Source organism: Vidua chalybeata, chromosome 2, assembly GCF_026979565.1.
Source record: "Vidua chalybeata isolate OUT-0048 chromosome 2, bVidCha1 merged haplotype, whole genome shotgun sequence".
Taxonomy (NCBI): domain Eukaryota; kingdom Metazoa; phylum Chordata; class Aves; order Passeriformes; family Viduidae; genus Vidua; species Vidua chalybeata.
In genome coordinates, this window is record NC_071531.1 from 67389969 (window position 1) to 67417288 (window position 27320).

The 27320-nt window shown below is 41.9% G+C and overlaps 2 protein-coding genes across 6 annotated transcripts; one reads left to right on the plus strand and one right to left on the minus strand.

Moving 5' to 3' along the window:
- Positions 1-1101, minus strand: GPR15 (G protein-coupled receptor 15). The gene has a single exon (XM_053935949.1). The coding sequence runs from the start codon at positions 1099-1101 to the stop codon at positions 1-3; it is 1101 nt and encodes a 366-aa protein (XP_053791924.1).
- A 5888-nt stretch (positions 1102-6989) lies between these two features.
- CLDND1 (claudin domain containing 1) lies at positions 6990-16394 on the plus strand. 5 transcript variants are annotated; one of them, XM_053935952.1, is made up of 6 exons: positions 6990-8374; positions 9000-9177; positions 12755-13049; positions 14262-14369; positions 14755-14892; positions 14986-16394. In XM_053935952.1, the coding sequence occupies exons 3-6, from the start codon at positions 12761-12763 to the stop codon at positions 15204-15206; spliced, it is 756 nt and encodes a 251-aa protein (XP_053791927.1). In that variant the 5' UTR covers positions 6990-8374; positions 9000-9177; positions 12755-12760; the 3' UTR covers positions 15207-16394. The 5 variants fall into 5 exon arrangements, with proteins under 5 accessions (XP_053791927.1, XP_053791925.1, XP_053791929.1 ...); XM_053935950.1 differs by lacking the exon at positions 6990-8374 and adding an exon at positions 8537-8605; XM_053935954.1 differs by lacking the exon at positions 6990-8374 and adding an exon at positions 8650-8858.
- The last annotated feature ends 10926 nt before the right edge of the window (positions 16395-27320 follow it).

Below are 27320 nucleotides of genomic sequence, written 5' to 3' on the forward strand. Positions count from 1 at the left end.
TCAGAGGGACACAGAGCGCTTTCTCTTCCTTGTGGCATACTCCCCTGCCACAAAATTGGATAAGGAATGGCTCAGGTGGGTGTCCAGGGTATCAGAGCTGTTGCTGCTGATTTTCACCCGTGGGCACAGGCACTGGAGCATGGCTCTGCGGATGTAGTTGTCAAAGCAAAAGTAAATGAAAGGGTTGGCACAGCTATTGGCAAAAGCAAAAGGGCTGCTCACCTTTATGCCCAGCTGGGCAACCGTACCAGAAAAACAGTCAGGCTGCTTTAGGAGTCGCAAAAGGGTGGCCATAAGCTTGAAAAGATTGTAAGGAACCCAGGAGACAACAAAAGCTGCCACTACAATGAAGACGATCTTGATAGATTTTCTCAGTTTCTTATCACGTTTCCCAGCCTTCTGATAGTGCACACAGAGTTTCTTGGTGATGGAGCAGTAAAAGGTTAAAATACTCAACAGTGGGAAGAAGAAGGCCAGGATTAAAAGCATCAGTGACATGATCTGTTTGACTTCTGTCACAGCTTTGTCTGTGCAGTAAGTCTTTCCATATTGCATCTTCAGTTCTCTGGACAAAAGGGTTGGCACCCCTAAGCAGCAGGATAACACCCAGACACAGATACAGAGTGCTCTGGAATAGGATCTTGTCCTGATGCGCCGTGCGACAGAGGGGTGCATGATAGCGAGGTACCGGTCAGCGCTCATACACATGAGCAGCAGGATGCTGCAGTACATGTTGACTGAGATGACATAGGAACTAGCTTTGCAGAGGAAAGATCCTACCCGCCAGCTCTCATCCGACACCTCCATGTCCACCCAGAAAGGCAGTGTGATGAGGAAGATGAAGTCAGATGCAGCGAGGTTGATGATAAAGATATCAATTAGCCTCTGGACCCGTCGCTTGAAGACCAAGGCCGCTATCAGGATCGAGTTGCCAACAACGCCCACCAGGAACACGGCACTATAAAGGATCGGCAGGAAAGTAGACATATGTTGCAGGTGCTGGTACTGGCACTGGTCATCGTAGTAGTAGTCATAGCTGAAGGTGACTGTAGCCATGGATGACAGCAGAGGGAGTTCCATTTCTGACCCAGCTGTCCTCATCTTCTCTCTGAGGGAGGCTCTGAGCTTCCCCTACCCTTCCCTTCCAGGTCTTTAAAAATATTTTATCAGTGAGTGGGGAGGAGGGGAAGAGTGGGGAGGAGCAGAAAAGCGGTTTTGTTTTTTGTACACTTTTAACCAATTGCACAGGCAACGAACAAGCAACAAAACTATCTGATGAGTCAAAACCCTGCCTTCAGAATAAATGCCTTGTGGCTTTTTTAAAAATCAGATTTAGTTTTACTGATTCAATCTCAATTTTGCATTTTCCAGCTTCAGGTTTTGCTTTTCTTTCAGGTGGAGGAAAGGTAGTTTTTGAGATTCTGAACTTTTTAGTTTTTAGGAAAGTATATTGGTAGTTTGAAGAAATTTGAGATTGTACCAGCTTATAAGATCACCAAGAACAGTGAATTCAGGTGCCCCAACCTTTATCTATATTCAAAACATTTTGTATAAATTGCTTGTCAGGGCAAGTTTGATTTTCCCGAGGCTTGGAGGTTTTTACTTTACTTGACTCTTTACGATTGTTACTTTCTGTTTGAAAGTAATTTTCTCATATGAATATATATAGGGAGAAACATTTAAAACTCATGCATCCATTCTGCCCTGTAGCTGGTTGTTCTTTATCAGTCCCAGGTTCTTGGCTGCCTTGCCAGCGCCCCCCTCCTGCCCTGCAGCCCCACCAATTCCCCTAGACCTGGACTCTCCACACCCAACTTTAGGAATGTATTAGAAACTTTGAGAACAATGTTCCAATGTGTTGTATAGTCTTCTGTCATTTGAAACTTGACTTGATGCTCCCATCCCCCACACAGGTTTTCTCATCAGCCACAGTCCTGGACTCTAGAGCAGTGGTTTTTTCCTTCTCCTTCTGACTGCACAGCCTGCGTGGCTCTTGAGCTGTCCTTATATACAACACTCACTTGTCTTAACAAGCTCTGATTTCCTTCATCTTTCATTTGCAGTATCAGTATTGCTCCAGCTGTGACTTACCTTACAGACAGCCCTTTCAGCATTACATAAATCAAACAGAAATACTCATTTTTAAAACTACTGAATTAATTACAGCTTTGTCAGTGCATACAAATTCAAAACCTGCACTACTGGTCTTCATCATCCTTCCTCTCTTCTAAAAATAAATTCATTTTCTCCTTCCTCTCCTTTCCACCTGCATGTTCACGACCAGGCAGGCCTCCAGGATTCTCAAAGCTTTGAAGAAATCGCCTCCTGGTGCATGCTCCATCCCTGGGCAGACAGATTGCATCTGTACATGTCTCCACATGCAAAGAGCAACTCCAAAGTTAGTCCCTCAGCAAGTTAGTCCCTCCAGTGCACTCTGGATGCACTCAGATTCACTCTCCCAGTGCTCAGGTTATGTGCCCCTGTTCAGCAGGTGCGTGGTAAACTTCCAGGCACCTGGAAAAGCAGAAGCTGCTGTAAAACGAGTGGCTGATGGATGGAAGGCAATTTAGCTGGGCACTGGCTCATGTGTAGATATGCAGATATCTAATAAGTAAGCACTTAGAGACAACTGCCTTCCTAGCTGTAGGGCACTAGTGGATTCCAGCTACAGAATGTGTAAGCATTAAGTTAGTGAGTGTAATTCAGCCATCACAAACTCTGACAAAAGATCAAGGTGTATAAAAACACCCCAGCTAAGATTATTGATTTGTATGCCACAGACGTAGATGTAAACCTGTAATGAATAACAGGCTAAAAATCATCTTCCTGCCATCTCAAAGTGGGTTGCAAGCATTCACCCTAGAATCGTTATATCCTCTTCTAAGCAAGAGGGAGTGACTCTGTTTAGTAAATTCATTAATGAATTAGGGTAAAAAAACTCCATAGATTTGTAAATTGCCTCATTGTTATTCTAGAAATAATCTCCTGCACCTGATTGCCTAAAAGACAATACTTATTTTCAATGAAATATAGAAGTCTCTTCTGTGGTGATTACAGTGAGTAGGTACTGTTGCTGCAAGTCTCTTTCGTTATGAGAGACTTGTCAGTGGTCAGTTACAGTATGGATTTGTGTGCTAGCTTATTTCTTCCATGGCAAAGCTGGGAGAAGGAAGCACAAAACCAAACTCTTAAAACTCTTAAAATCAGGTTGTGTTGAGGACATTGCAATTTGCATGCAAGCGACATCAAGTGTAAATATGCAAGAAAACACAGGTTAAAAATCAGCCTCTCACCATCTGAAAAGTACAAAGAACACACTGAGTTTTCAGCCAAGACTTGTGCAAAAGTGCCCAAGTAGCTTACACTTTACAAAAACTATGGTTGATGAATTCAGTGCAGAGGTGAATGTTGTGCGATCTTTGCTTATTGCTGCTTCAAGGAATGTGTTTTAGTTTTGTTTTGGTTTGGTTTCTGTTTTTTTCCAAGAAGCACTGGGAAATAGAGGCATTCTCTTTCTATTCGTACTAGAGCAGGAGGCCAGCCGAACCCTACAGTCAATTCTACACTAGTTCTGCCTCTCTTGCAAAGGTGGATCTATGTGTTATTTTACTCTGCAGTTAGAAAATAACAGCTTACAAGAAGTCACAAACTTTAGAAATCAGACACAAACTTATCTTCTCTCAGTTGCACACTACTTCACACTTCTTGAAATTCACTCCTTCCCTCTCCATCTCAGAGCAAACAAAAAAGTGAGTAACTTAAAAAAGCTTAAAGGCATAATAAAGATACATTTATGTCTGTGTATTCCTGTGTTTGTGGTCCGCCACTGTGTTGTCTCCCTTTAGATTAATAGCCTCACTAAAATAAAAAAGTAAATAGTAAACCTTTTCCAACAGGGACCAACTCTGCTCTACTGAATTTGCTGTGTATTTCTTGAATGCTCTGAGTAGATGTAGGGATGTCACTGCATGTTGCCACATTCCACATGTCACACTTCCTTATCTGGGCAGAAGATAATCTAAAGCATTGTTATGAATAATAAAGTGATCTATAATTATATGAGTGGAGCAGCAGCAGCCATATTTGTCAGTAGTCTGGGGTGTTTTTTATGGGATAGTGATTCACTTATGGTATCATGTAGGGTCTTACTCTTCCCACAGCTCCTTTTCCTGAGACAGAGCCAAGCTATCAAAAATACTGAGTATGTGGAAATTCCTCTCCTAACACACCTGCATAGATATTCCAGAAAGCTCAGGAGGACAGACTCCATCCTCTCCTCATCCTACTCCTATATTTCCACAACATTTTCCTCCTCCCAGTCTTCACCAGATACATGTAAACCCTTTCCCCCAAAAAAATTCTCTGCTGAAGCAACCAGCTACTGGTTTGGCTTGGGTATATGTTCTGCCATTTGGGATACCCATCTTGTCCAGCCCTTGATGCAGTTCTGAAAAAAAAATGAAGCTTCTGGGTGCTGAGTAGTTTTGAACTTGAGAACCAACTTAACTTCTGTAACCAAACATTCAGGGCAGGTACTGTGATGGTGGCCCTGTGTTTGGCCAGATCTGCTTTAAATTGTGCGTTTCTCTGATGGTTCTGCCTCTCCCAAATGCACCTGTGAGATCTGCCAGGTCAGAGTTTGCATCATTCCTCAAATCTTCCTCATAGGAATGCAGAGGTATTTCCAACAGCAGCAAGGGAAAAGCTTTTATGTCTTTGTTCATGGTTCTGTACTGCCTGTGATACATGAATTGTGGTAGGCAGTCACATAATTTGTGGGGGAAATATCTGCACAGGAATTACGCAGTGTTGCTGATTTTCTTTGTAACACACCACTTCCCCCTTACAAATTTCTGCAATTGAAGCATTTCAGGTAGCAAGGTGTGGGTTTGGTTTTTTGGGTTTTTTACTTTTTGTTCTTTTTGTTGTTGTTGTTTTATACCCTCCGTTTTACTGAGAGTTTAAATGTCATTTTATTCCAGCTCATACATGCACTTTTATATAAGCACAGTCATCTAGATAAAATAAGCTGCATATCTGTAAATTATTAATAGTGATAAATGCTGAGAAGTACAGAGGTTCATTTGGCTGTAAAATAAAGTGTAGAAGTTTCTGAATGATTTTACTTAAAAAAACATGTAAGAAACAGACCTAATTAAAAAAGGAAAAAATTTTAAAAACCCATACTAAATTGGCTGAAACTGTCCTATTATTCTATGGGTAGTTAAAGGCATGTTCAGAGGCAACCACATGAAGGCTAACCAATGGAAGTTTCATCCCTCAACAAATAGGAAAGGGTGGAACCTATTAAGGTAAAATTGTGGCCACTGAGGCAATGCATCAGGATAGACTGAAATAGTTTCATGCTGAGAGCAGCAGTCTACAAAATTCAGTGCAGGAAGAAAATATTTTTGTACACTCAATTTTAAAATAGTAATTATTGTTTCTTGCCATTTATCTCATCCTTTTTAAATTTATTTGTGGATTATTATTATTTTATTATTTGCGGATGTTTTATAATGTATATTATATATTGGTGTGGTACTACATGTGTATACTTAAAAAAATATTTACATTATTAGGAGTACCTGCTCAAAAAGTTATTACTGTCAAGGTACATGATAAAAAGGTTTGGAGACCTCTGACATAGAGGATGAGTATCATTATAATGCCCCAGTGCTATTCATGGTATTTGGGAGAAGCACATCTAGAAGGTTTTCTGTGAAAATTATACTACTGTGTCCTGTGCCACAAAAATATTAAAGAAAAATCAAGAAGGCAGAAATAAAACCAGGCAAACTGCATAGAGAGAGAGGTCTGAGGGGAATCGGAGTATTTTCCTCTCACTCAGGCTGTGTAAAATGCTCACAGATGGTACCTGAAACTAAAACTGCCCTTTTTATTATTGCAAAGAGAATATTTGTTGTGGAAGGTGGCATGTTGTAAATTAACTAGTAGTTTTGGAAAAAACAGGCAGACTTTTGCATATCTTTTTCAGGTCTGAATCAGTAACTCCTGATATGAATGTGATCTATGAAGAAGGTTTTGTTCTTTTTTTGTCTTATATCAGCTTCATTTAATACAGACAGTGTCACCTCCTACAAATGTTTACTTATTTCCTTAGATTGTGAGAACTGAAGTTACAGACATTTTGTACTAAACAATTTAATTGTTTTTGCAAAGTATTGGAGTTTTGGTTTTGTTTGTTTACAGCACTCTGATGTTAAACTCTCTGTCAGTGCCTGAGAAATTAGTAATGCTTGTGATCCAGGTCTGCTAGCAAAAAAACTTTTGCAAAAAGCAGGAACAGCATTTATGCTATAGCCCTCAGCATTGTTCCCTTTGTGCTTTCCAAACTTTTCCAAACCAAACTTTTAAAATCATTCCCAACTGATCCTGTTCTGTAACTAAACTGATCAACCAGCAGTTCTGCTGAGGCACACTGAGGAGGTGTGAAAGGAAAAGAAAAAAGAAAAAAGATAGTTGTTGGCAAGGAATGACCCCGTGCATTCACTTATAATGTTTTTATTGGCTTACTCTTAGTACATAGAAGGGTATTTTTCCAGCAAGAAAACATCCAGGCAAAGTCTGCAGAGAATATTTGATTATAAGTAAATGAAATGAAATTGCATCTCTTCGCTCTGGATGCTTTTGAGCAGCTACACACTTCACATTGATCAGGGCAGATTAGGAAAAAGAAGCGCTCACTGTAGCCTAATTTAATAATGGAAGTAGCAATGGCTGCAAAGTTTTACCGAATTGAGTTTAATTTTTACTAAACTAGATCTTTTAGGAGAAAAACTGAAGATGTGACAGTGTTAGATAATTCACTGCACTTTACAGTAATCGGTTCAGATTCTGCTTTTACCATGGCTTAGAATATACAGGGGTTTTGTTAACTTTTTTTTTTGTTTTAATGTTTTCAGCTTCAACCTTTGACAGTTTTTCTGGGTATACAGAAAGAAGTTCCTGATTTTTTTTCTTCCCTATTGCTACAACACGTATTTTATAGTCTTGCAAGTCCTTAGTTCAATAAATTAACTCCTTAAATAAACTCCTCTTCTATAAATAAAATTTCTGACTTTCTGTGATATATTTAAATGAGAGAGGTTTTCTAATTGCTCAGCGATTTTCATATCCCTTTTCAGGTTTATCTCTACTTTTTCAACATATCAAAACTGGACATGCTACATCAGAGCCAGCAGCAATTCCAGATGTGAGACCACTTCTTTCCTCCTTGTGATTTCTCAGTTTGTACGTCTGAGGTAACAGGAAAGTTGGGGTTTTTTTGGAGGCCACATCTTGGCAGCTGGTACTTCACTAACATTTTTCCTTTTCATTTTTCGTTTCCTGGGATAAACTCTTATGTCAGGTAAGTATAGCCTCCAGTCTTTGCTTTTAAATTAATGAGCTCATCAATGACCTTATTGAAATGCATGTTTGCTTGCCCCAGCTGCAACATGATCAGGTCACCCTGTCCCAGTGCCTTCTCCATGTCATTATTTACCCTTCCCTCGTGTCATCTGTGAGGTTTATCAGCAATACTCTGCTTTCTTCCAGGCCACCGATAAAGATGTCAAGTATTTTAGAGTCCAGGATAAATCCCAAGCAGACCCCAAAATATGCCTTTCTAAACAGTTACATTATGAGGTGGTGGTGAGATAACTTCATGTTCCAGAAAGCTGGGCATATAGACAGAAATTTCTTAAATTAAATGTAATTTCTGATTTTTTTTAATTGAAAAATTAATGTTGCATCAAACCCGAGAAGTTTCTTCTATGACTGCTTTCACCTTTGCATCCTAGTTTCTGACCTGGCTGCAAAATTTCTCCCTGGCTGTTTGGCAGAGGAGTTGGTCAGAAGTCCTCAGAGGCGTGAAAGCCTCAGATGTTTCTGGGTTTTTTTCTGAATATTTGCTTGTTTGGAGTTTTGTAAAACCAAGACTGGGTGGGCTGGTCTCTCAGGCAGGGAAGTTGTTAATCACTTCTAAGAATCTTCTTGTAATTTCCATGGATTGAAGGAAACAGGCAGTTTGGGGCATGGAGCCAGTGTTGCCAATGTTAATTTTTAACACCAATTTTTGCAATTTTCCCTGAACTCTTTTTTCCCTTTTACTTGGTGTTTTCTCAAGTCATTCAGCCAGGCTGTCATGTCACCACTTTTTACAAACAATCAAGAGAAACAGAAAGAACTAGAAAGGAGGGTGTAGCCAGGTGAGGATCAGCCTCTGCTCCCAGGTGAACAGTGAAGGAAGAGAGGACACAGTGCTGGGGAGGTTCAGGCTGGCCACGAGCAGGAGTTTCTCCACAGGAAGGGTGAGGCGCCATTGGAAGGGCGAGGAGCCATCGGGAAGGGTGACGAACCATCGGAAAAGGTGAGGAGCCTTTGGAAGGATGAGGAGCCATCGGGAAGGTTGAGGAGCCTTTGGAAGAGTGAGGAGCTCCCCACTAGAAGGGTGGGGAGCCATCGGGAAGGGCGGCCCAGGGGTGCTGGGGCCGGCGCCCCCGGAAGGGGGCGGCAGAACTACATCGCCCGGCGTGCCCCGCGCGGGCGGGCGCGGCGGGCGGAAGCGGGGCCGGGTGCGAGGCGGCGGCGGCGATGGGCGGTGGGTGCCGGGCCGGGCCGGGCGGCCGTGAGGGGATATTGGGCTCAGGCGGGGAACAGGGCTGAGGGCTCGGGGCGTTCCCCTCGGGTTTGCTGTCAACCCGCGGCTGCCGCCCCCCGCGCGGGGCTGATGCCTGGGAGGCCCGAGACCCCCGGGGGCGGTCGCGGTCCGTGGGGATGCCCGGCCGGCCCGGCCCCGTGCCGGGCTGGTCCTTCCTGCAGGGACAGGTGCTCTCGGCCTGAGGGCTCTTCAAGTAATTTTCCCTCTTCATCTTATCTTTTTTTTTTTTTTTTTTTTTTTTTTTTCCGTTAATGATAGCACTGGGAGATGCCTGTGAAGTAATTTCAGAGTAAAATGATGATGTCCAGCCATTCGGTTTGCTCTTTGCTTGTAGGTGACTTATTGTGAACTGGTGGTGTGGAAGAAGCTGAATGAATGGAACAGTCAGGACAGAAGGGAAGTTTGCGTTTCATGCTCTCCGCTGGCCACAGGACACAAACAACGCTGTGCCTCTGAAGAGACCTGGAATCATCAGAGCTGTGTGTCCTGAGGGACTCTGAGAATCTCTGAAGGTAAAAAAGTATTTGGTAGCAATCTTTCCTCAACTTTTGTTGCCCTGAATATCGAATGGACGATCCATCTTGGTGCTGTTTCCAGCCCTCTCCCCGTGTTTGCACCTGCTTGTAGGCCTTCTGCCTAATCCCTTTTTGATTGCTGGTATGTTTCCTGGGAGAATGCCAGCGAATGCAGCAGTGACTCTTTTGTGATGTCACGTAAAAGGAGTTTCTTAAATGTGGTGACCCACTGTTGGCTGAAAGGAGTGACCGCAGCAGCAAGATAAAAATATGCATGTTTTTGTATTCCCTTCTGCCATGGTACAGTAACTTCTTACAAAGACTGTCTAGTCTTCAGTCTTTGAGTTGATTTTTTGCCAGAATACTTGTTATCATTCTGTTCTCTGTTTTTTCTTTCACAACTCTACTGACTTGTCCCCTTTGTTTTTCCCTTCTTTGAAGTGCATGCAATTTAGTCATTTTGTTGAGTATTGCTTCCAGTTTGGCCTTTACCTTTGCTTTTTTGAGCTTTTTTAAAAATTTTCTTTTCTGAAAATGCAAAAAAATTTCATGTGTCTCACTTCTTTTAAAAAATGAATATAATTGCAGTATCTCATTAAGGCAGTGTGTTTCTTCATGGTCTTCTCTGGTAACTATTTCTTACTGACTATGCTCACTGCTTCCTTGAGCTCGGCCTGGGGCTGGCAGGATGGTTCTCTCTTTTAAAAGACACCTCATTTAAGGGAGAGCTTGTCTCTTGTAAATGAAGATACAGTGGATATGCACAGTGAATGGGCAGGGTAGTCAAATCTATTCCACTGACAGGAAAAACTGGTTCAAGCTTTGCATGAAGTGTTGTAGAGTTCTTCATCTTTTCTGTAAGTAGTTGAAGTGTTAGGCAGAAGCACTGAGGGGACCTTTATTGTAAGGAATTGGGGGTCCACTTTTGCCTTGCGTGTCACTGTCCTGTCCATACTGAAAGTAATTTTGGGACAAATATCACACAAAGCCACCCACTTGATTTTGGGGTCTGTAGTCCCCTTGACTGCTCTCTGCCTATGCCTGCAGTAACATTACAAGGACTGAGTGTCAGCAGATTGCCATGTCTCTTTTAGCAAGTGGATAATGAACACTGGGCAAAGCTTTAATTTGCTGTTTGGTGATTAAGCCTTCGTTTTGCTTATGAACTGTTCTTGGTTCAGCTGACATCAGCTCTGCCGTGTTCACAGCACACCAGCACACAGAAGGCTGGTCCAGAAGTGTGTGGTTGTTCTTTAATGGTGATCTGGTAGGGATATTGCCAGCTGCAGTGTTCTGCACTGTGGCAGCAGGGATATGTAGCTGAAAATAAGACTTTTGGGCCAGTTCTTTTCTGTCTTTTCTTTCTCTGTGTTCATCACTGTCAGTATTTCTATTGAAAGGTAGTGACAGCAGATCAGTGGCCCAGTAATGTCCTGGTTACATTCTTTTTCACCAGACACTACTCTGAGGATGGAGCTTGTGGGTTGTTGCGATCCTTCCACCCAGAGCGAGTCCTTTCTTAAGAGAGGAGTCTGTTGCAGAGAGTTCCTCTTGAAGTAGATGTGATTGCAATATAGTGGAAAATCCAGACCAGCCTGCTCAGCAGCCTGTTGTGCTGCTTGCTCTGAGAGTGATCTGCTCAGCTGGGCAGCAGCTTTGGCCCTGCAGGTGCCACTTGCCCTATTTGCTTTGGGGACAATGTGTGAAGGTGCAGGGATCCCTCAGTTGACTCAGTGGGGCTGAATGGTGAGGCCAGATCTATACAGCAACTTGCTCTCCCTATCCCATATCCTGTGTACCTGGAGCAAGACGCTGGGATATCGAAGGAGAGTGGAAGTACATAGCCAGGAATTAAACACTGCACAGACAATTTGCTTCCAAGTGTGGGCTTGATTCTATGTTTTCCACATAAATAAACCTGGATACGATGTGTTCTCCCTCTCAGTATTTCTATTATCTTATAAAAATTCAGTTTGTAGATTATTATTTAAGTAAGTTGTGGTATGCAAACTTTGCAGTATTTTAAATGGGTGTTTCTTGTCAGTTCACCACAAATCAGTTCTGTTCTTTCTCATTGCTGAGGATGCAGTTCAAGGATGGATATTGCAGAGACTATGCCTCATTTAATATGGAAATGAAGCATAGGAAATGATATGGGAACACATAATTTCTCCTCCTTGTTAGCCAGTTTCAGATAAATAAAGGAGCAGATGGAGAGGAAAAGAAATAAGAATGGTATTGTTAACAGCAAACATTGATGCCTTTGAAATTCTCTTCTTTAATTTGCAGTTTGTTTCTTAGTTCATCATTTCTTACTGACAAGTCTGACTTGAGGCACTTCACTGTTTTTTCCTTGTGAATGTTGAGGCTTAAGGTACTTGCTGTTTCCAGTTGCGGTTCCTTTAGTTGCAAAGAAAGTAGAGCAAAATATTTTGATGAAAATGTGTGAGAGAAGGGAGGAGACAAGCACAAGACAAGAGCTGATTAGATAGTATCTCCTGCCACCAGCCTACCTCTAGCTGCTGAGCCAGTTTCAATTTTTTTTTTTTTTTTTTATTCCTGGCAAGTGCCTCAAGCCTGATTCATAATAATCCATAAATTTAATCAAGCACAGAAAGCGCATGAGAACATGCTGGCATCTGAGAGGAGTCTTCTGGTGTATTGCAGCCACAAAACATTCCTTATATTACCAATCAGTTACTTGTTAAAGTCATGGTATTGTCATAAGCATGTGTGATATTTGTATTTTCCCCATGCCTCCTTTGACCCTGAATCTATGCCATTTGGGAGCACGACCCCACAAAGGATCTCTAAGAGAGGGATGCAGAGCAAAGTCCTTGTGGGAGCATATGAAGGCCTTTCAGTTTTGTCCCATTGTTCCCATGGAACAGGGCACACCCCTGCATTGTTCTAGGTCTTCAGAAATACCACAGTATATATTGTGGCATTATTGCAGCATTTACCATAATTTCCAAACTTGTCTTCCAGTGCTTCCTTCATATTCTGTCTCTAGTGCCTAGATACATTTCTCTCTTCCCTAAAGGCATTCCAGCACCTTGGCATGGCTGCCCTTTGCGAGCAGCCTGGAAGGGTTTTTTTGGCATGCCTGTGGTTCTTATATTTGCTGTAAACACAAGCTGTGAAAGCCGTATGGGGTGGCAGGATAAAAATAACTTCTACTCTTGGTAATCCCTTAAGGAAAGCTAAGTCTTCTTCCTGGGTGTTGCGGATGGAGTCTCTGACGTTCCCTACAATCAGGATCACAAATGGCAGCAAGCTGTGTCATCTGCTTTGGGGACGAGTTGCTGTTCTGTCAGTTGCTGTTTCAGGGTGAGCAGCCAGTGCAGTGTGGCTGGGAGAGCACACTTTCCAGGGTATTATCCCTACTTGGAACTGGCAGATCCAGTGGATGCTGACCAGCGCTGTAGATTTGCTCAGTGTTGCTTTGATTCTAGCAGGTAGGAAAAGGAAGGCCTGCATATCCTCAGGGGACCTTGCAGAAGGGGGCTGATGAGTATGGCACTGCTGGAATAACACTGTAGCATTGCTCACTTGTCCCTGTGCTCCCACACAGGGTGCCATGATGGATAACCGGTTTGCTACAGCGCTGGTGATCGCCTGCGTGCTCAGCCTCATCTCCACCATCTACATGGCAGCCTCTATCGGCACCGACTTCTGGTACGAGTACCACACCCTGTCCCCAGCCGAGAATGTTAGTGAGGCTGGTAGAAGCATCTGGGAGGAGTTTGTCAGCAAAGATGCAGATGAGAAGACATACACAGATGCGCTCTTCCGGTGCAACGGCACGGTTGGATTGTGGCGGAGGTGCATCACTGTACCCAAAAACTCTCACTGGTACAGCCCACCAGGTATCTCTGGAGCAATTATCACTTCCCCGGCTTCCCTGGGGTGCTGTGTGCTAACTTCCTCAGAACAGATTTGTGCCACTCTGTTCCTCCAGAAGACTGATTTCTAGCTTTTGTTTTGGTTGATTGGTTTTTCAATAAAGACAGTCCAGATTTTTAAAGAAGCAAAGGGCAAAATGATCTGTGGCTGTCAGTGCTGCAGTTTCTGGTTTTGACACATGATACTTGAGCTAAATTTAGTCTTACAAGCTTGATTTTAATTTTGCCTCAGCTGCCCAGTTAGGGATACATCTATAGTTGCTCTACCAGTTATGTCTTTTTAGGACAGATCCTGGGGTCCAGCAATGGAATAAAGACACTACTTTATCAAGGAAGCACTCATTCCTTTTAGCTAGTCATTCACTTTGTTCACATCACAAATATCCCACCATTGCATCAGCACACCTTGGATTCCTTGAATGGATATAAAGTCAAATATTTGTATTATTTTTTTAAATCGTTGGGGGATAAAATGTTTGGTAAACAATTATTTTAATTGCTTCAAAGTTAATTTTGAGTACTTACTGTATGTGTGAACTCCTTCATTTTGAACCCTCTTAAAGATGTACTTTCAACTACATTTTGTGGAGAAAAAAAATTCCTGAAATACTTTTTTTTTTCCCTCTCTCAAGAAAATACTTATTTTGGAAAACACTTAAACCAGTTCTGCTCAATAGTATTCTCAAAGTAAAATCTAAGGTAGAAACTTAGTGTAAAGAAGCAAATCATTCATGTTCTTTAAATAGGCCTTTCTGTCCCATTTTTGATTTAACTGTTAGTACAAGACCTCCTTCTGCACATGGAGATAAGGACACCTTAGTTAAGGGACCCTGAGATCAAGCGTATGTGGCAACATACTTGAGCCTCATATGCCACCACATTACTTTGCCAATCTGTTACACATGGCACAATTCTCTGTGGATAATCTAGGGAAGCTTGAAGATTCTGCATGTTGGAATGCTATCCTTTAGTGTAGTACCTCATAACACACACATTGTGCTAACTACATCATAGGAAAACAGATACAGATCTGTTCGGAGAGGTAATTTTTTTTTACAAATGGAACTCTGAGGAGCTTCCTAGCTCAAATTATTGGGAAAGGAGGATTTGAAAGGGGGGAAGGAGGGTTGAGGGGAGACACCTAACAGCAGCTTTTTTCTTTTTTTACACCCCCAGAAACTGATATGACTACAAACTGCATCAGTTTCTCCCTCTCTGATCAGTTTGTAGAAAAGTACATAGAGCCTGGAAATCACAACAGTGGCACGGATTTGAATCGGACTTGTAAGTGTCTTTCACTTCTGGTAGATGAACAAGTAGAATTAAAAAACATTATTTCTCAAATTCAGTCATTAGTGAGGAAAGCTTGTTTTGGTCCTGCTCACCATTTATTATTTTTTACAGTTGCACAGGCAGTAGGTCAAAGTTTAAAAGGAAGAGATAGATGTGTTTGCAAGGGTTTTGCCTATGAATGCAGTACAGGGATGTGTGAGTTAACAATCTAGGTTCTTTCTGTTTCAGTGGAATCTTTGGTCCTTTTTGACTATGAATGTAGAATGTCTGATGAAGCAGAAACAGCAGGGTAGAAGGGAATGTTAAGATGGTGGGAGAAGATCTTTTTCTAGCCCATTTTCAGCAAACTTGACTGGTGTGTTTCTTTCACATATAGATCTCTGGCGGTTGCAGTTTCTCCTGCCCTTTGTCAGCATCGGCCTCATGTGCTTTGGGGCTCTGATTGGGCTCTGTGCTTGTGCCTGTCGCAGCCTTTACCCAGCCATTGCCACTGGAATCCTGCATTTTCTAGCAGGTAAGTGTCCTGCCATCCTCCTCCAGAAGCTCAAGAGTAGCCCTGGAGCACTCCATGGGTGACCTCACTGTGCTTTGCTGCTTCCTTCTCCAGGGCTGTGTACACTGGGCCTCGTTGGCTGCTACGTAGCTGGGATTGAGCTGCTCCATAGGAAGCTGCCTCTGCCTGAGGACGTGAGGGGTGAATTTGGCTGGTCCTTCTGCCTCGCCTGTGTGTCAGCACCTTTGCAGTTCATGGCAGCTGCTCTTTTTATCTGGGCAGCTCGCACCAACAGGAAGGAATTCACCCTCCTGAAAGCCTACCGTGTGGCATAAGTGCTGCTACTGCAGTCTGGGCTTTCCCTGTTAGAGCCTATTTTCCCCCAGCCCTTACTACTTTTTTCTTTTAGTCAGAATTTTATCATGTACTGCATGCTTCTTGCCAGTCAAGATAATTTAGTCTGCAGGCCTTGAAGACAAAGACCTCTGGGCTAAATGAACAAAAGCCTGCCAGAAGTCTGCAGAACTTGAACAGGTTTTTTAATTGGGTTTTTTTAAGAATTGTTATTTTTTAAGCTACATTTGGGTGTGGACAGTTCCCCTTAGTTAGGTGTACATGCCCCTTCCTAATTTTATTACCCTGTCGGCCTGGAGGAAATAGAAGTGGTCTTGTGGGGTGGAAGAGAGACAAGAAAAGGTGCAGGTACGCAAGAATGGGAACCTCAGTGCGCAAATAATACATAGTAAGGAGCTGTCTGCTGTATGACTGAAGCAGGCAGTAACTACAGGGAGCACCCAAGAGACATGAGGGAATTCAGAAACCTCTGTTATGGCAATATTGTAGCTAAATTAGTCTGTAGCTCTACTCTGGATCTCCTATCATCACTGGTTTGCTGCATTTTGTGGCATCTGCCAAAACTGCTGGAGGCAGAGCAGGCAGCTGTGGCGCTGCCTGTACAGCACACCCTCCTGAAGGCACACTCTGGACTTGCTTCTGCCAAGGAGTGGGATAAGATGGCCCTCATCCTGTAGCTCCACTGCTTCCAGGACCCAGGCTAGTTTGGTATCTGCACTACATGTGATTGTGCACTCTAATCTTAATCTGTGGTGCTTTTACTTGATGTGGAATAAGGCTTTCTTGTCTCTTGTTGAAAATGACCTCCTCACAAGTTTTTTGGTTTTAATTTGGTTTAGTGTATGTGTGTATATGTACATATATAAACTTAACTTTTTTTAAACCTCACCTGTTTATCCTATATAGCACACAAGAGGGTTTTTTTAAAAGGTGCTGCTCTTTTCCTGTCTTGTTTAAATTAAATAATAATAGTGACAATAAAGACTCAAAAATTTTCAGCATTGCATGAATGTGATGGGAGGGTAAGGGAATGATCTAGAGTAGATTTTACTTGGGGAAGGAAGAACCAATGTCTAGATCACTCTCTGTTTCCTTGGAAATGTCACCAGAAACAATGACGTTAGATCGAATTTTTTAAATTAAATTCTTGAACTCCTGCTAACTTTAAATTTTCTCCTGCTCATCATTGGTGGTCACAATATCCCATAATTTCTAATTAGTTAAAAAAATGATATATTTATTCTAAATAACTGCAACTCTAGCCAGACTGAGTGACATGTCATATCTAGAAAATAATGTTCCAAGACTGAACTGTTTAATTCTGAGGCACTGACTCACCTTGTTTCCTTACTCTAGGCTTAATAAAAGAAGTATGCCTTAGGAGAAATACTTCCTAACAAAACAAATGATGGCAAGGATTCTGTGGAATACTGGTTGATGAGAATGACACAGAAAGAGGCATTTTTATCTCATGGCTGTTATTCTATTGTGCCTTTTTGCTTTTTTTTTTTTTCTTCTAGTAGGTGTTTCTACCCAAGCTATGTTTGCTGGCTCAGCAAACAGCCCTAGTCATGATTTCCCTGAAGATTGGGTATAACTGCTTGTATAATTATTTTTTTTTCCTCAAGTATATGATAAAGTTCTTTTATTGTCATTGTTGAAGCCTTTACAAAGTAAAATAGAGATGATGATGAAAACCAGAATCACTGAAAAAGCAGTGGCAGGCCATTCAGGGTAATCCTCTTTCTCCTGCTGTTGAGTAGTTTTTTATTTTTCTTCCTTAAACAGTCTCTTTCCTTCCCTACAATGTCTGGACCAGTTGTAAGCTCGTAAGAGGAGGTGTGGTACTTTTGTGCAGTATCTGAGAGTAAATGAAAATCTGTGCTGCCTGATCTGTACTGATAGGGTGCTTTTTCAGAGTAATTATCCTGACATAGAGAGATAAGGCCTAACTGCTCAGCTTGTCACGTTCCTCATTTGCTAGAATTACTAGGGCACGCAAGCCTCAGCATGGGTCAAAAGGACTGAAGTTGCTATTCTGCAGTTTGAGAGGAAACGCCACTGCTGATTTTATCTAGTACAGTTTATGGGGTTTTTTTTCTTTTTTTTTTTTCAGGAGCTGGCAGAATAATTGTATTGTGTGATTTTAATCTGAACAATGGAAATCCCGTGCCCTCACTCTCTCCACTTATTTTTCTGAAGTGTAAATCTCAGTTTTCAAATGTTGGTCTTCTTGCTTCCAGAAGAATTGTTATAGGGAGAAAAGGGGATGTTAGAGGTGCTGTCAGTTCTTTCTTCATAAATTAAATACCAGCAAAACTAAGATTGCCTGCTAGTGCCTGTGCCTGAGACAAATGAGGCTTTAATTGAGCCTTGATTTGGACCATTTTAATGAAAATGAGGGTCACCTTTCAGATTTGGTGGGGGTTATTTTCTGTTTTGCCCTTGTGTAAAGATTTCTTCATCTAGAGTGGATCTTGGTGAGAGGCAAATCTCTCCCAGAAAGAGAGCTGGCCCTCTCTGTTTGGGAGGATGGATCTGTGGATTGCTATATCTTGCTTTGTAACTGTGTTTTGCTCAAGGTGAGCAAAAGGGAGCAAGAAGAGTTCTTGGACTGCTGGCTTGGGTCCAATAAATGGCATTGGAGGACAGAAAAACAGAGGAGATACTAAGGATGGAGTAATTCTGTAAAACAGGTGATTAATCACACTAACAAATAATGAGAGTAGCAGAGTGTGTGACCCAGGCCCTTCACACTGACAGCCTCATGCCTTTTCAGAGGCTGCATTCAAGAAGAACTTGAGGCATGTGTATGTTTGTGGTCACATACATGTGTGCAAATGCAGGCACCCTTGCTCAAAAAAGCAAGAACTGCTTCAACTCAGGAGCATAAAAAGCTGTATTTGTATTCCTCAATCTTTTGTGGTCTGACAATGGAATATGTTTGCTGATACTAGTTCAGTGCTGAAGGTAGGGATGGGGCAGATAGAGACAGATGAAAATAGGAGAAAAAAGGGGCTATTGTGTGTCTGTGTGCACAGGGAAAATGGCACACACCTCTGACACTGTTGTATGGGCTGTTGAAAGTGAATAGAAGCGATATCAAAGGAAAAGGAAAAACAAGAGGAAGAATCTGGAATGAGTGTAAGATCTGAGGACTCCTGGCACTACAATGGGAGCAAGCTCCCAGGACTCCAGCATGAACTCCCCATGTGGTATTGTGTAGCCAGGATAGCAAAGGCCAGCTGCTGCTCCTGCACCACTCCCAGCTGTGTCACAATGGTGACTTAAGTGGGTGAATTGTCCTCTTGTGCGTATGAGAAGCTCCCAAAGGTTCTCTCCCCCAAGTCTGAGGTCAGCAAGCTGCATTTCAAACATGTATGACATTGTTTCTTCCTCACTGGCTTGGGTTTGTTTTCCTGCCAGCTCTCTGAAACCTGTGGGAAAGCAAGACTGGCAGAAAGCTTCACAGATCAGTAGTTTTTAGTCTAGGTAGCAGCCTCTTATTTTTTTAACTTCAAATGGATATTTTCCGCATTCTCTCCCCATGCTCCCGCACTTCTGAGAATGGACTTATCAATGAAGCTGCAAAGAGGGGGTTTATTACTGTGTCTGTAAGGACAGCTCCTGCTGGTATTGGAGATGGCTGAAAACAGAATAGTCAATCCCATTTCCTTACTGTAATAAAAAAGTAAGGAAATAAAAAGCAGTATAGAGCAGACACAAAATACTGGTTTGTTGTGTAAAGAGGACAGTTTGCCACATACAAAAGTAATGATATATTTTGGGTGCAAGTGGTAGGAGAGTCTGGGATGATCCAAGAGGCCTTTCTAAATCTTGTCATGTCAGAAACTGTGTGTCTTGATCTGGTTTTCCTTCTGGATCATGCTGGCCTGGTCATCCTTTCCTCCGAGCAGGTCTGTTGCAGTCTTTTTGCTATGGTGATAATGAATAGCTCCTCTCTCCTCATCTAAAATGCTCTGAAGTATTTTTTCAAGGAAGGTGTTTGTTTTGTTTTGTTCTGTTCTGATTTTTGCTACAGAGGGCTGGAACCAGGTTACATAGCAGCTTGCAGTCAGTCTCTTGCAGTGTTGTTCTGTGATTCAAGGCAATGACTTCTGAAAAGCTCTTTCCCACTTTCTAGCATTGTGTGTACTCAGCCAGCACCTGTTATTCAAAGGAAAATTCTGAAATGTCAGCAGCTTGTTATCATTCCATCTCAGACTGACTATCCACCCCTATTTGTGTGTATTTCCTGCTTGAGTGGATTGTGTGTCTCAGCTGAGAGGACAGCATCTTGAAGCTGCTTTTTTTTCTCATTTCCTCAGGAATAGCTAGAGTTTGTGCTATTGAACTTTATAAGTTGGTTTTAAATAGGAAAGGATCAAAAATTTGCATGCTTGCCCTTAACTTTCCTATTGCTGTAGAATGTTGTCCTATGTTTTTAAACTGTGGCTTTCAGGACTACAGAGTGCCAAATGAAGCCTTTGTTCAGGTCATGGTTCAGATATGTGGCAGTGGAAGAGTGAATCCTCCACAACTGGAACATTGCATAGGTGTCTGGATTATGGCAATAATAGCCATATGCAAAATTAACACTTAAGCATTTGTCTGCCTACTGGTACATGCCAAGCCTTTGTACAAACCAATAAGCACTGAAAAAAAAGCTGAAAGTAATAATATATTCCACTCCTTTGTCTCCTCCTTCCTTCTAAATTTACGCCTTTTAAAAATAGCCACAAGGACAGTGTTTTATTAATTCCTCAGGTTAGAGGCATGAGTGTCAGATGTCTCTGCTCCATGCTTTCTGTGTACAGACAAGGGTAAAGATAATGCCTGATTTTTGTAGGGGATCCAAGCATCTCTTTCACATCGGGTTTCCTGAGGTAAAGATTGGAAATCTTCAAGAAAGCTTTTTGTTTAATGAGAATTGTTACTTAATCAGAATCCTCTTTAAAAAAGGTAGGGATTTTTTTAATAGTCTTTTTTCCCCCCACCTTTCTCACATCTTTCATGTGCCTCTTTTAAAGTCTTTCTTACATTAAAATGTTTTAGAGTATTATATTTTTATATATATTCCTGCCCCTGGAAGCTCAGCCACGAGGGGGAGTATTGCCTGTATTAGTATTGAATGTCCTTTGCTCCGTGTCAGGTGAGTGTCCCAGCAGTGTCCAACCACCACATGCCATCAGTATTTGTACTCTTGGACTCAGCTACAGAGTCAGCACTGCAGTCAATTTTGGGCTTTTTTCATCCTCTGAGGCCAAGTACAACTTGCACCTTTAGGTGATTGGATTTTTTGGGAAATTTGTTTATAGAGCCAGGTAGCTGACACTGTTGGCTAAGTGACCATGACAGTACCTTTTTACATTAAATGGTTTCCATGTGAATTCCCTGGGACCTTTCTCATTTTCAGAGGATTTGCCTGTGACAAACACATATAAGAGCACCAAAGGTGGCCACCTGAAGTGTTTACACTAATGTTAATTTCATTGTTGATTAAATCTACCGGTTGATCATGGAGTTAGTGGGTTTTGGAGCACTGGCTGAGTGAGAGCAGGAGTGTGCTGGACTGGCAGTGCAGAGTGGCTGCTAATTTTCTGTGGTGCCTCAACTCTGCCAGAGCCTTCCTGCATGCTAGTGATTTTGATAGCAGATGCTGGAGAACTGTTTCCACAGCCTTTCCTAATCCTGGGTCTCAAACCTGCACTGGGTAGTGTTCCCTTACCCACTGCTAATTCCCTAGTTTAAACAAACTGCTTGTGTGGATGAGTCTGTGGTCCCAGTGACTTTACTCAAGTAATTTCTCCAGCCTTCATAAAATTGCTTTGATTAAGAAAGGCGTGGGGTTCTTGCCCTCAAATCACATCTACTTTCTGAATCTACTCTCTGGGGCTGTAGCAGTAGTTTCTTCTGCAAACAGATCACTTTTGTCTTGTGCTGAAGTGACCCATTCAACCAGCTAGTCTTGATTTGCATTTTGATGTTTACTTCCACTCAAAACAACAGCAGCACTGGTGTAGAATCACAGTGTCTGCCCAGTGCTGGGACTGCTCGGGTTCACTAAAGGTCTTGGAGTTCTGGGAAGTGGTGACCCATCTACAGATTCTGAGGATGTCGCCAGGGGTGTCAGTAGCACGATGCTGCTGGCAGAGGCACCCCAGTGTCCCAATGCAGAGCTGGGAGGTGAGTCAGGAGAAGCTGCTGCACTGGCTCAGGCTGCAGTGAGAAATGAGCAGCCCTGGAGAGTGTGTCCCAGGTTCTGGAGCAGCTTCACCATTCTGCTTGAGCCACCACAGAGCTGGCTGGGAACAGCACTGGGACAGCTGCATCAGTGGGGTGAGGGATGGACAGCATGGACCACGCTTTGGGATTTCCCCTGTGTGCCCACCGGGGGTTGCAGGGGAGGCTGGAGCAGCCAGGGCTGTCCTCTGCCAGGAGCACAAGGAGGTGTGCAGCATTGTGGGGAGAGGAAGCCAAACCTGTTTTGCAGCACATAAATTTGCTTTACCTTCAGCCACCTTTGTGAGCTGACAGGAGTGGCATCATCCAGGTGGCAAACTTGTTACTCCCCTTCTGTGTCTTCTTGCTTCCTTGTCCCTGCTCCTGAATGTCCTCTCACTAATTATCCCCTCCCTGTTCTCTTTCACCACAATAAATGAACTAGCTACTCAGTTCAGAGGCACTTTGGGCCATCCTTGGAGGACCTTAAATCTGACCATATTCCCATTCCACACCCAGCTGGGTGTATCTGGAAGCCTTAAACCAGCTAATTGGAAATGTGAGGCAGAGGGACATGTTAGGGCAGGCAACTACAGCCATTGGGCACTCAATTTAACATGGTGGATGCTGTTGGCTCTGCTCTGCCAGGTGCTCAGTTTACAGTTTAAACTCTCTGCATCCAGTGTTTACACAAGGAGAATTAAGAGCTTCATTTGCAGTAAAAGATAAGCATTGTACAGTCTGGGCTCTCTGCTTCTGTTACGCTCCCTGCTCTGGGTCATCTTCACCCCAGGAGATACCAGCAGGCAGCTGATCGCTTCTTGATCCATGGACATTGTTGGTGTTCAACAGGCTGTCAAGGAAACAGAGATCAACTGATGGAGCACTAGAGAAAATTGCCATGGTGGTGTTATACACAATGCAAAGATTCTGGTCTACAGATAAAGACAGTAGGGATTTTCCCTCCCCCCCCGCCCCCCACCATTTTTCAGCAGCTGTATCATGTTTAGCTTGGGTTTTTTCCTCTATTGCAGGTAATTTTTAGATTAATGGGTAGAATTTCTAGAAATTATAGGAGTCATCTTTGTCTTCTCATTGGAAAGGAATATTTTCAACAAAGATGTCACAGATTTCAAGCTCCCCAACCTAATGAAAAATTATGAGGGTTAGCTGAAGCCATGAGAAGTGAACAAAGAAAGTCACTGAGAATGAAGATTCAGAAAGTTGAATTTCAAAAAAATATTATGTTTTCTCTAGGTTTCCTATTCTGGGGCATATTAAATTGCGATTTGCATAAAAGATGGAGGAAATTGTTCTTCACTTGACCATATTCAGCCTTAACTGGCATTGTGTTTTGAAACTGTAAATAGCTGGGGTATCCTAAGAGGAGTGAACAGCACCTCTAGAACTTTTAGAAACTATAACCTACAAGATAGGGAAGGAAGACCTTTTTGGGTGGGCCAGGTGATATTTTTTTACAAAGGAAATTAATTAATACAGACAATTGCTGGTAGTTGTCCACATCACTGGTGAAAGGACAGGAGGTAACCAGTCTGTAGTAGAGGAGCACTAAGCTGATGGATCAAAAAAAAAATTCTCAGTTTCTGTGTGCTTCATTCTGGGTGGATGATTATTTGTCCTTTCAGCCCTACATTGTTCCTCATCCAAGCCATCTTCAGGAAGATGTGTCATCTACCCCAGAGCTTATCTACTGAGTGTTAGAGAGAAAGATACCATTTCTGTGGGACTTTCTTTATTCTGCTATGGAATTATTTGTGAAATACAAATACCAGAACCACTAATTGAACATGGAACCTCAAATGAGTGTTGTGAAATTTGGTGAAGATTCAATTACTTATTTACCTGAGACACTGTTTCAAGATGTGTTCCAAAAAGTCACTTATATAGGTGTTTCCTAAAATCTTAGTTTGTTGTATTTGTTTGAGATGTGTTTCATTTGGGGCTTATTTAATCTAGTTGCTCAGTGAGGCAAACCTGAGGAAACGATGATGTCTATGTATTTATGATGTTGTCCTTCCTTCCCCTTTAGAATTTATTGGACAGTTCAAGCCAGAGATGCTGAAATACTGGTTCTGTTTCTTGTAAAGGAACCTCATGGAGGACAGGGACACTGTTGGTGCCTCTATAGAAGGTGGCATGAGTGCATATTAAGATGTTCTAAGCAGAATAATCCTTTGTCTAGGTGGCAATTCATGGTTATCTTACTCCTTTTTAATCCCTGATGTCACTGTTATTCAATGAATAAGAGGTATTAAGTATCTAGACTTTTTTAGGTGATTTTGCAAAACATGAAAGAAATGCACTGGGGTTTGCTCTCCTGGATTTAGAACGAACAAAAGACTAGCCTTGAAATCCTGCAGATATTTGAGTGATGCCATGCAGATCTGATCTGTAAAATTCACAGTAACTGATACATAACTGTTTGGAACCTTGGTGCAGCAGTCTAAGAAAGTCTGTCACTTGCTGTAAATGAAGCAACTCTGATGCTACATGATACGTCTCACCATATTTCTGTCCCATTTATGGCATTTCCTGTAGGGCTGAAATGAGACCATGCATATTATTTGTAGCCAAGAACTGTTGTCTCTTAGGCATTGCTGAAGTAGTTAATAGGGAGTTACATTTAAAATTTGACATAAATAGCAGAATAAGGGCAATGTTTGATATGCAGTGAGATGTCTTTTTGATGTTTGTTATACTGAGTCAGGCTGAAAATGATCAAAGGGAAGCATCAGAAATTAGAAGTGATAGAGAACTAGACAAAAGCAAAATTTGGAAAATAAGTCTGAGCCATAAATAATAAAGCTGATATTCCTTCTGGCCTTGCAGGAAAGAAGACTGCTTCATACTAGTGACACAGTCATATCTGTTATGAGATAGTATTCTTCTTCAGCTTGTTCACACAGAAGTACTCATCAGCAGTTTCTCTACAAACTTCTTTGGAATTTACCTCTGAAAATAGTGGTTTTTAAGGAAGATTCTTTGTTACAGATTTCTCTTCCTTTTCACAGATTTCTAAGACAGAATTCTCTTTCAAATAGGAAATAACTTGTTTCTCATCATACTGTTCTTCTAACAAGAGATTCTGCCCTATCTGAAGTCATTGTGAGCTTCATTCTTGAGCTCCCTTTTCTTCTCAGTGTCTTTATTTTTTAATGAAAATTCTTTCTAATGTGTAATTGACTTCTCTGAGATGAGTCCTTTGAACTGTTTCCAGCTCTGTTATCAAAAGCTGCACAAATCTTTTCATAGTGAGAAAATTTAACAAGCAAGAGGAAAACATTGAAATCATGAGCAGGTAAGCCCATGGAGATAAGAGCTGGTCCAGCTGGAAATAATCAAATTTGAAGAGAGTTTCTAGCATCTCAATGCCACTTTGGATCTGTGACATTGATGTAATAGGTCTTGTATTCAAAACTTAGAAGGAAATGCCATGAGTTCAATTCTGGTAAAAACAGAGTTGAGCACACACTTAAGGATTTAAAATAAAATTTTAAGATTTTACTGTTAGATGTTTTTTTTTTTCAACATATTGCCCTACACTTATAGGAAAAATAAGGAGAGACTTTGGGACTTTGTTGCTTGCTTAGACTCTGTGGTATAGGGAATTTGTTTTGAAACCACATTGTGGCTTTCAGCTCATGGAGTTTGCTTTGCTTTGAGATTTTCTTTGTTTTTGAGACAAAGAAATTCTTAGTAAGAGAACTGTCTCCCCAGAGATCACTGCATCAACACTTTTAATCTCGAGGATTATGCTGCTTTGTAAAATGTCAGACTGCTTCAAGGTCGACAAATGTACTTTGTCTGAGGCATTATCCTATGAAGACCTACAAAAATATTAGGTGAAGGAAAAGTGTCAGCCAGTTGAACATTTCCAATCCCTACTTTTTCACAAAGCCTGTTAATATCAGGCTTCCAGTTAAAGCTCTCTAGGATGGGACAGAGAACAAGTGAGCAAATAGCACAACAGAGCCCTGAATATACAAGTTAAAGTAAACACACAAGTACAGTATTACAGCCATGGGAAAATATCAGTCTTGGCACTTCTCACCACATGTAGGTAGTAAGAAATTCTAATTCAGAAATCTTTTACTAGTCAAGTACAGTAATTATAGCCAGAAAAGGTTGGCAGAGAAGAAAATGAGAGAAATATTTTATTTCAAAGAAAATAAGATGTGACTCAGAAAACAATATTTTGGTCATATCTGGCATTAACATAAGCTGATAAGCAAAAATTAATTCAGCAGTAGTCTCGGAAAAAAATACTCTCTGTATGAACAGTAAACAAAGCACCAAACACATAACTTGGCAGTGGTTGGAATGTGTGAAGACGTGCTCAGTGCTGTGCAAGAGAGGATAGCAAACTTGCCAAGCCAAATTTAAACTAAACAGTGGCCTCACTATCACTCTGCCAGGGAAAGCCAAACTGCAATTCCAAGGAAAATATAAAGGTTAAAATATCAGGGAATATAGTGATTACTGAGAAATATATTTTGATTGATGGATGTATATATTTACAGTTAAATTTGCTAAACAAGTGGCAAGTGATGCCCTCAGAAGATCTACAGACAAAGCAATTGCTAGTGGAAGAACATGCATGTGATTTTGGCTTTTCTCTAGCAAAACTGCAGAAAAATTTAATGTTTTGGAAACACAACAAGTAACATCTTCTGGATAAGTTACTCCAAGAATTAGACTTCTTGTGTCGCTCAGTCCAGCAGAGCTTGATGGAATTCTTGTTTAAAGAATTGTTTGAAGAGAAAAACCTAAAATAAGCTATATTTCTAAAGTAATAGAAGACATTGGCAAATAGACAAAATCCTTGTACTGAAGTACATAAAGCCAAGGAACCAACTGACCAGTGCTTCGATCCCTGGCAAGGTAATGGAGCATGTCACTCTGGAGACATCTCTATTTGCATGGATGAAAAGATCAGGAGTAGTCAGCATGGATTCACTAAAGGTAAATGATACTTCACAAACTTGATTGTGTTCTACAATGAAGCAATAACCTGGGTGGATGAGGGGGGAGCAGTGGATATTGTCCGCCTTGATTTCAGCAAGGCTCTTGACACTGTCTCTCACAGCATCCTCATAGGCAAACTCAGGAAATGTGGACTGGATGAGGGCACAGTAAGGTGAATTGAACTTGCATGAACAGCAGATCCCAGAGGGTCGTAATCAGTGGCACAGGGTCTAATTGGAGATCATTAGTGGTGTCCCCCAATACTGGGCCTAGTATTAACTTCTCCATCAATGACTTGGGTGAAGGGCAGAGGTCTCCTCAGCAAGTTCACTGATGACACAAAGCTGGGAGGAGTGGCCAATACCCCAGAGGGCTGTACCCTTGACAGGTTGGAGTGAAGGGCAGAAAGTCCCCACAGAAAAGGCCATGTTTGGAGCTTGTCATACTGCAATATGCTGCCTGCCCAGCAGAGGAGTTTGAGAACCAAAAAAATCTGTATCCTCAACCCAACAGATTGAGGAGTAAATATTGATGGAGTTGCCCCTGAGCTAATTTCCAGACAGAAGCCAAAGAGAAACTGTGAGTAGGCAAAGAAGTGGCACAAGCGTTACCAGTGTTCGCATTCATTCTTCTGCCTGGAGAAAAGAAAAGCTTCATCTTCTCATAGGTCCCAAATGGACTGAGTATCCAATATAGCTTTTCTTTTGAAGATACTGAAACCTTCAATAAGTCTTATGTCAAAAAGTTCAGGAGCTGATTGTAACACATATCAGAACTCTTCAGAATGACAACAATGCCTTCAGGCAGACATAGATGCTGCTTACTGTGGAAATATGACAGTGATAGAGATCAGGGACTTGATGTCCAGTGGGATATGCATGGATAGG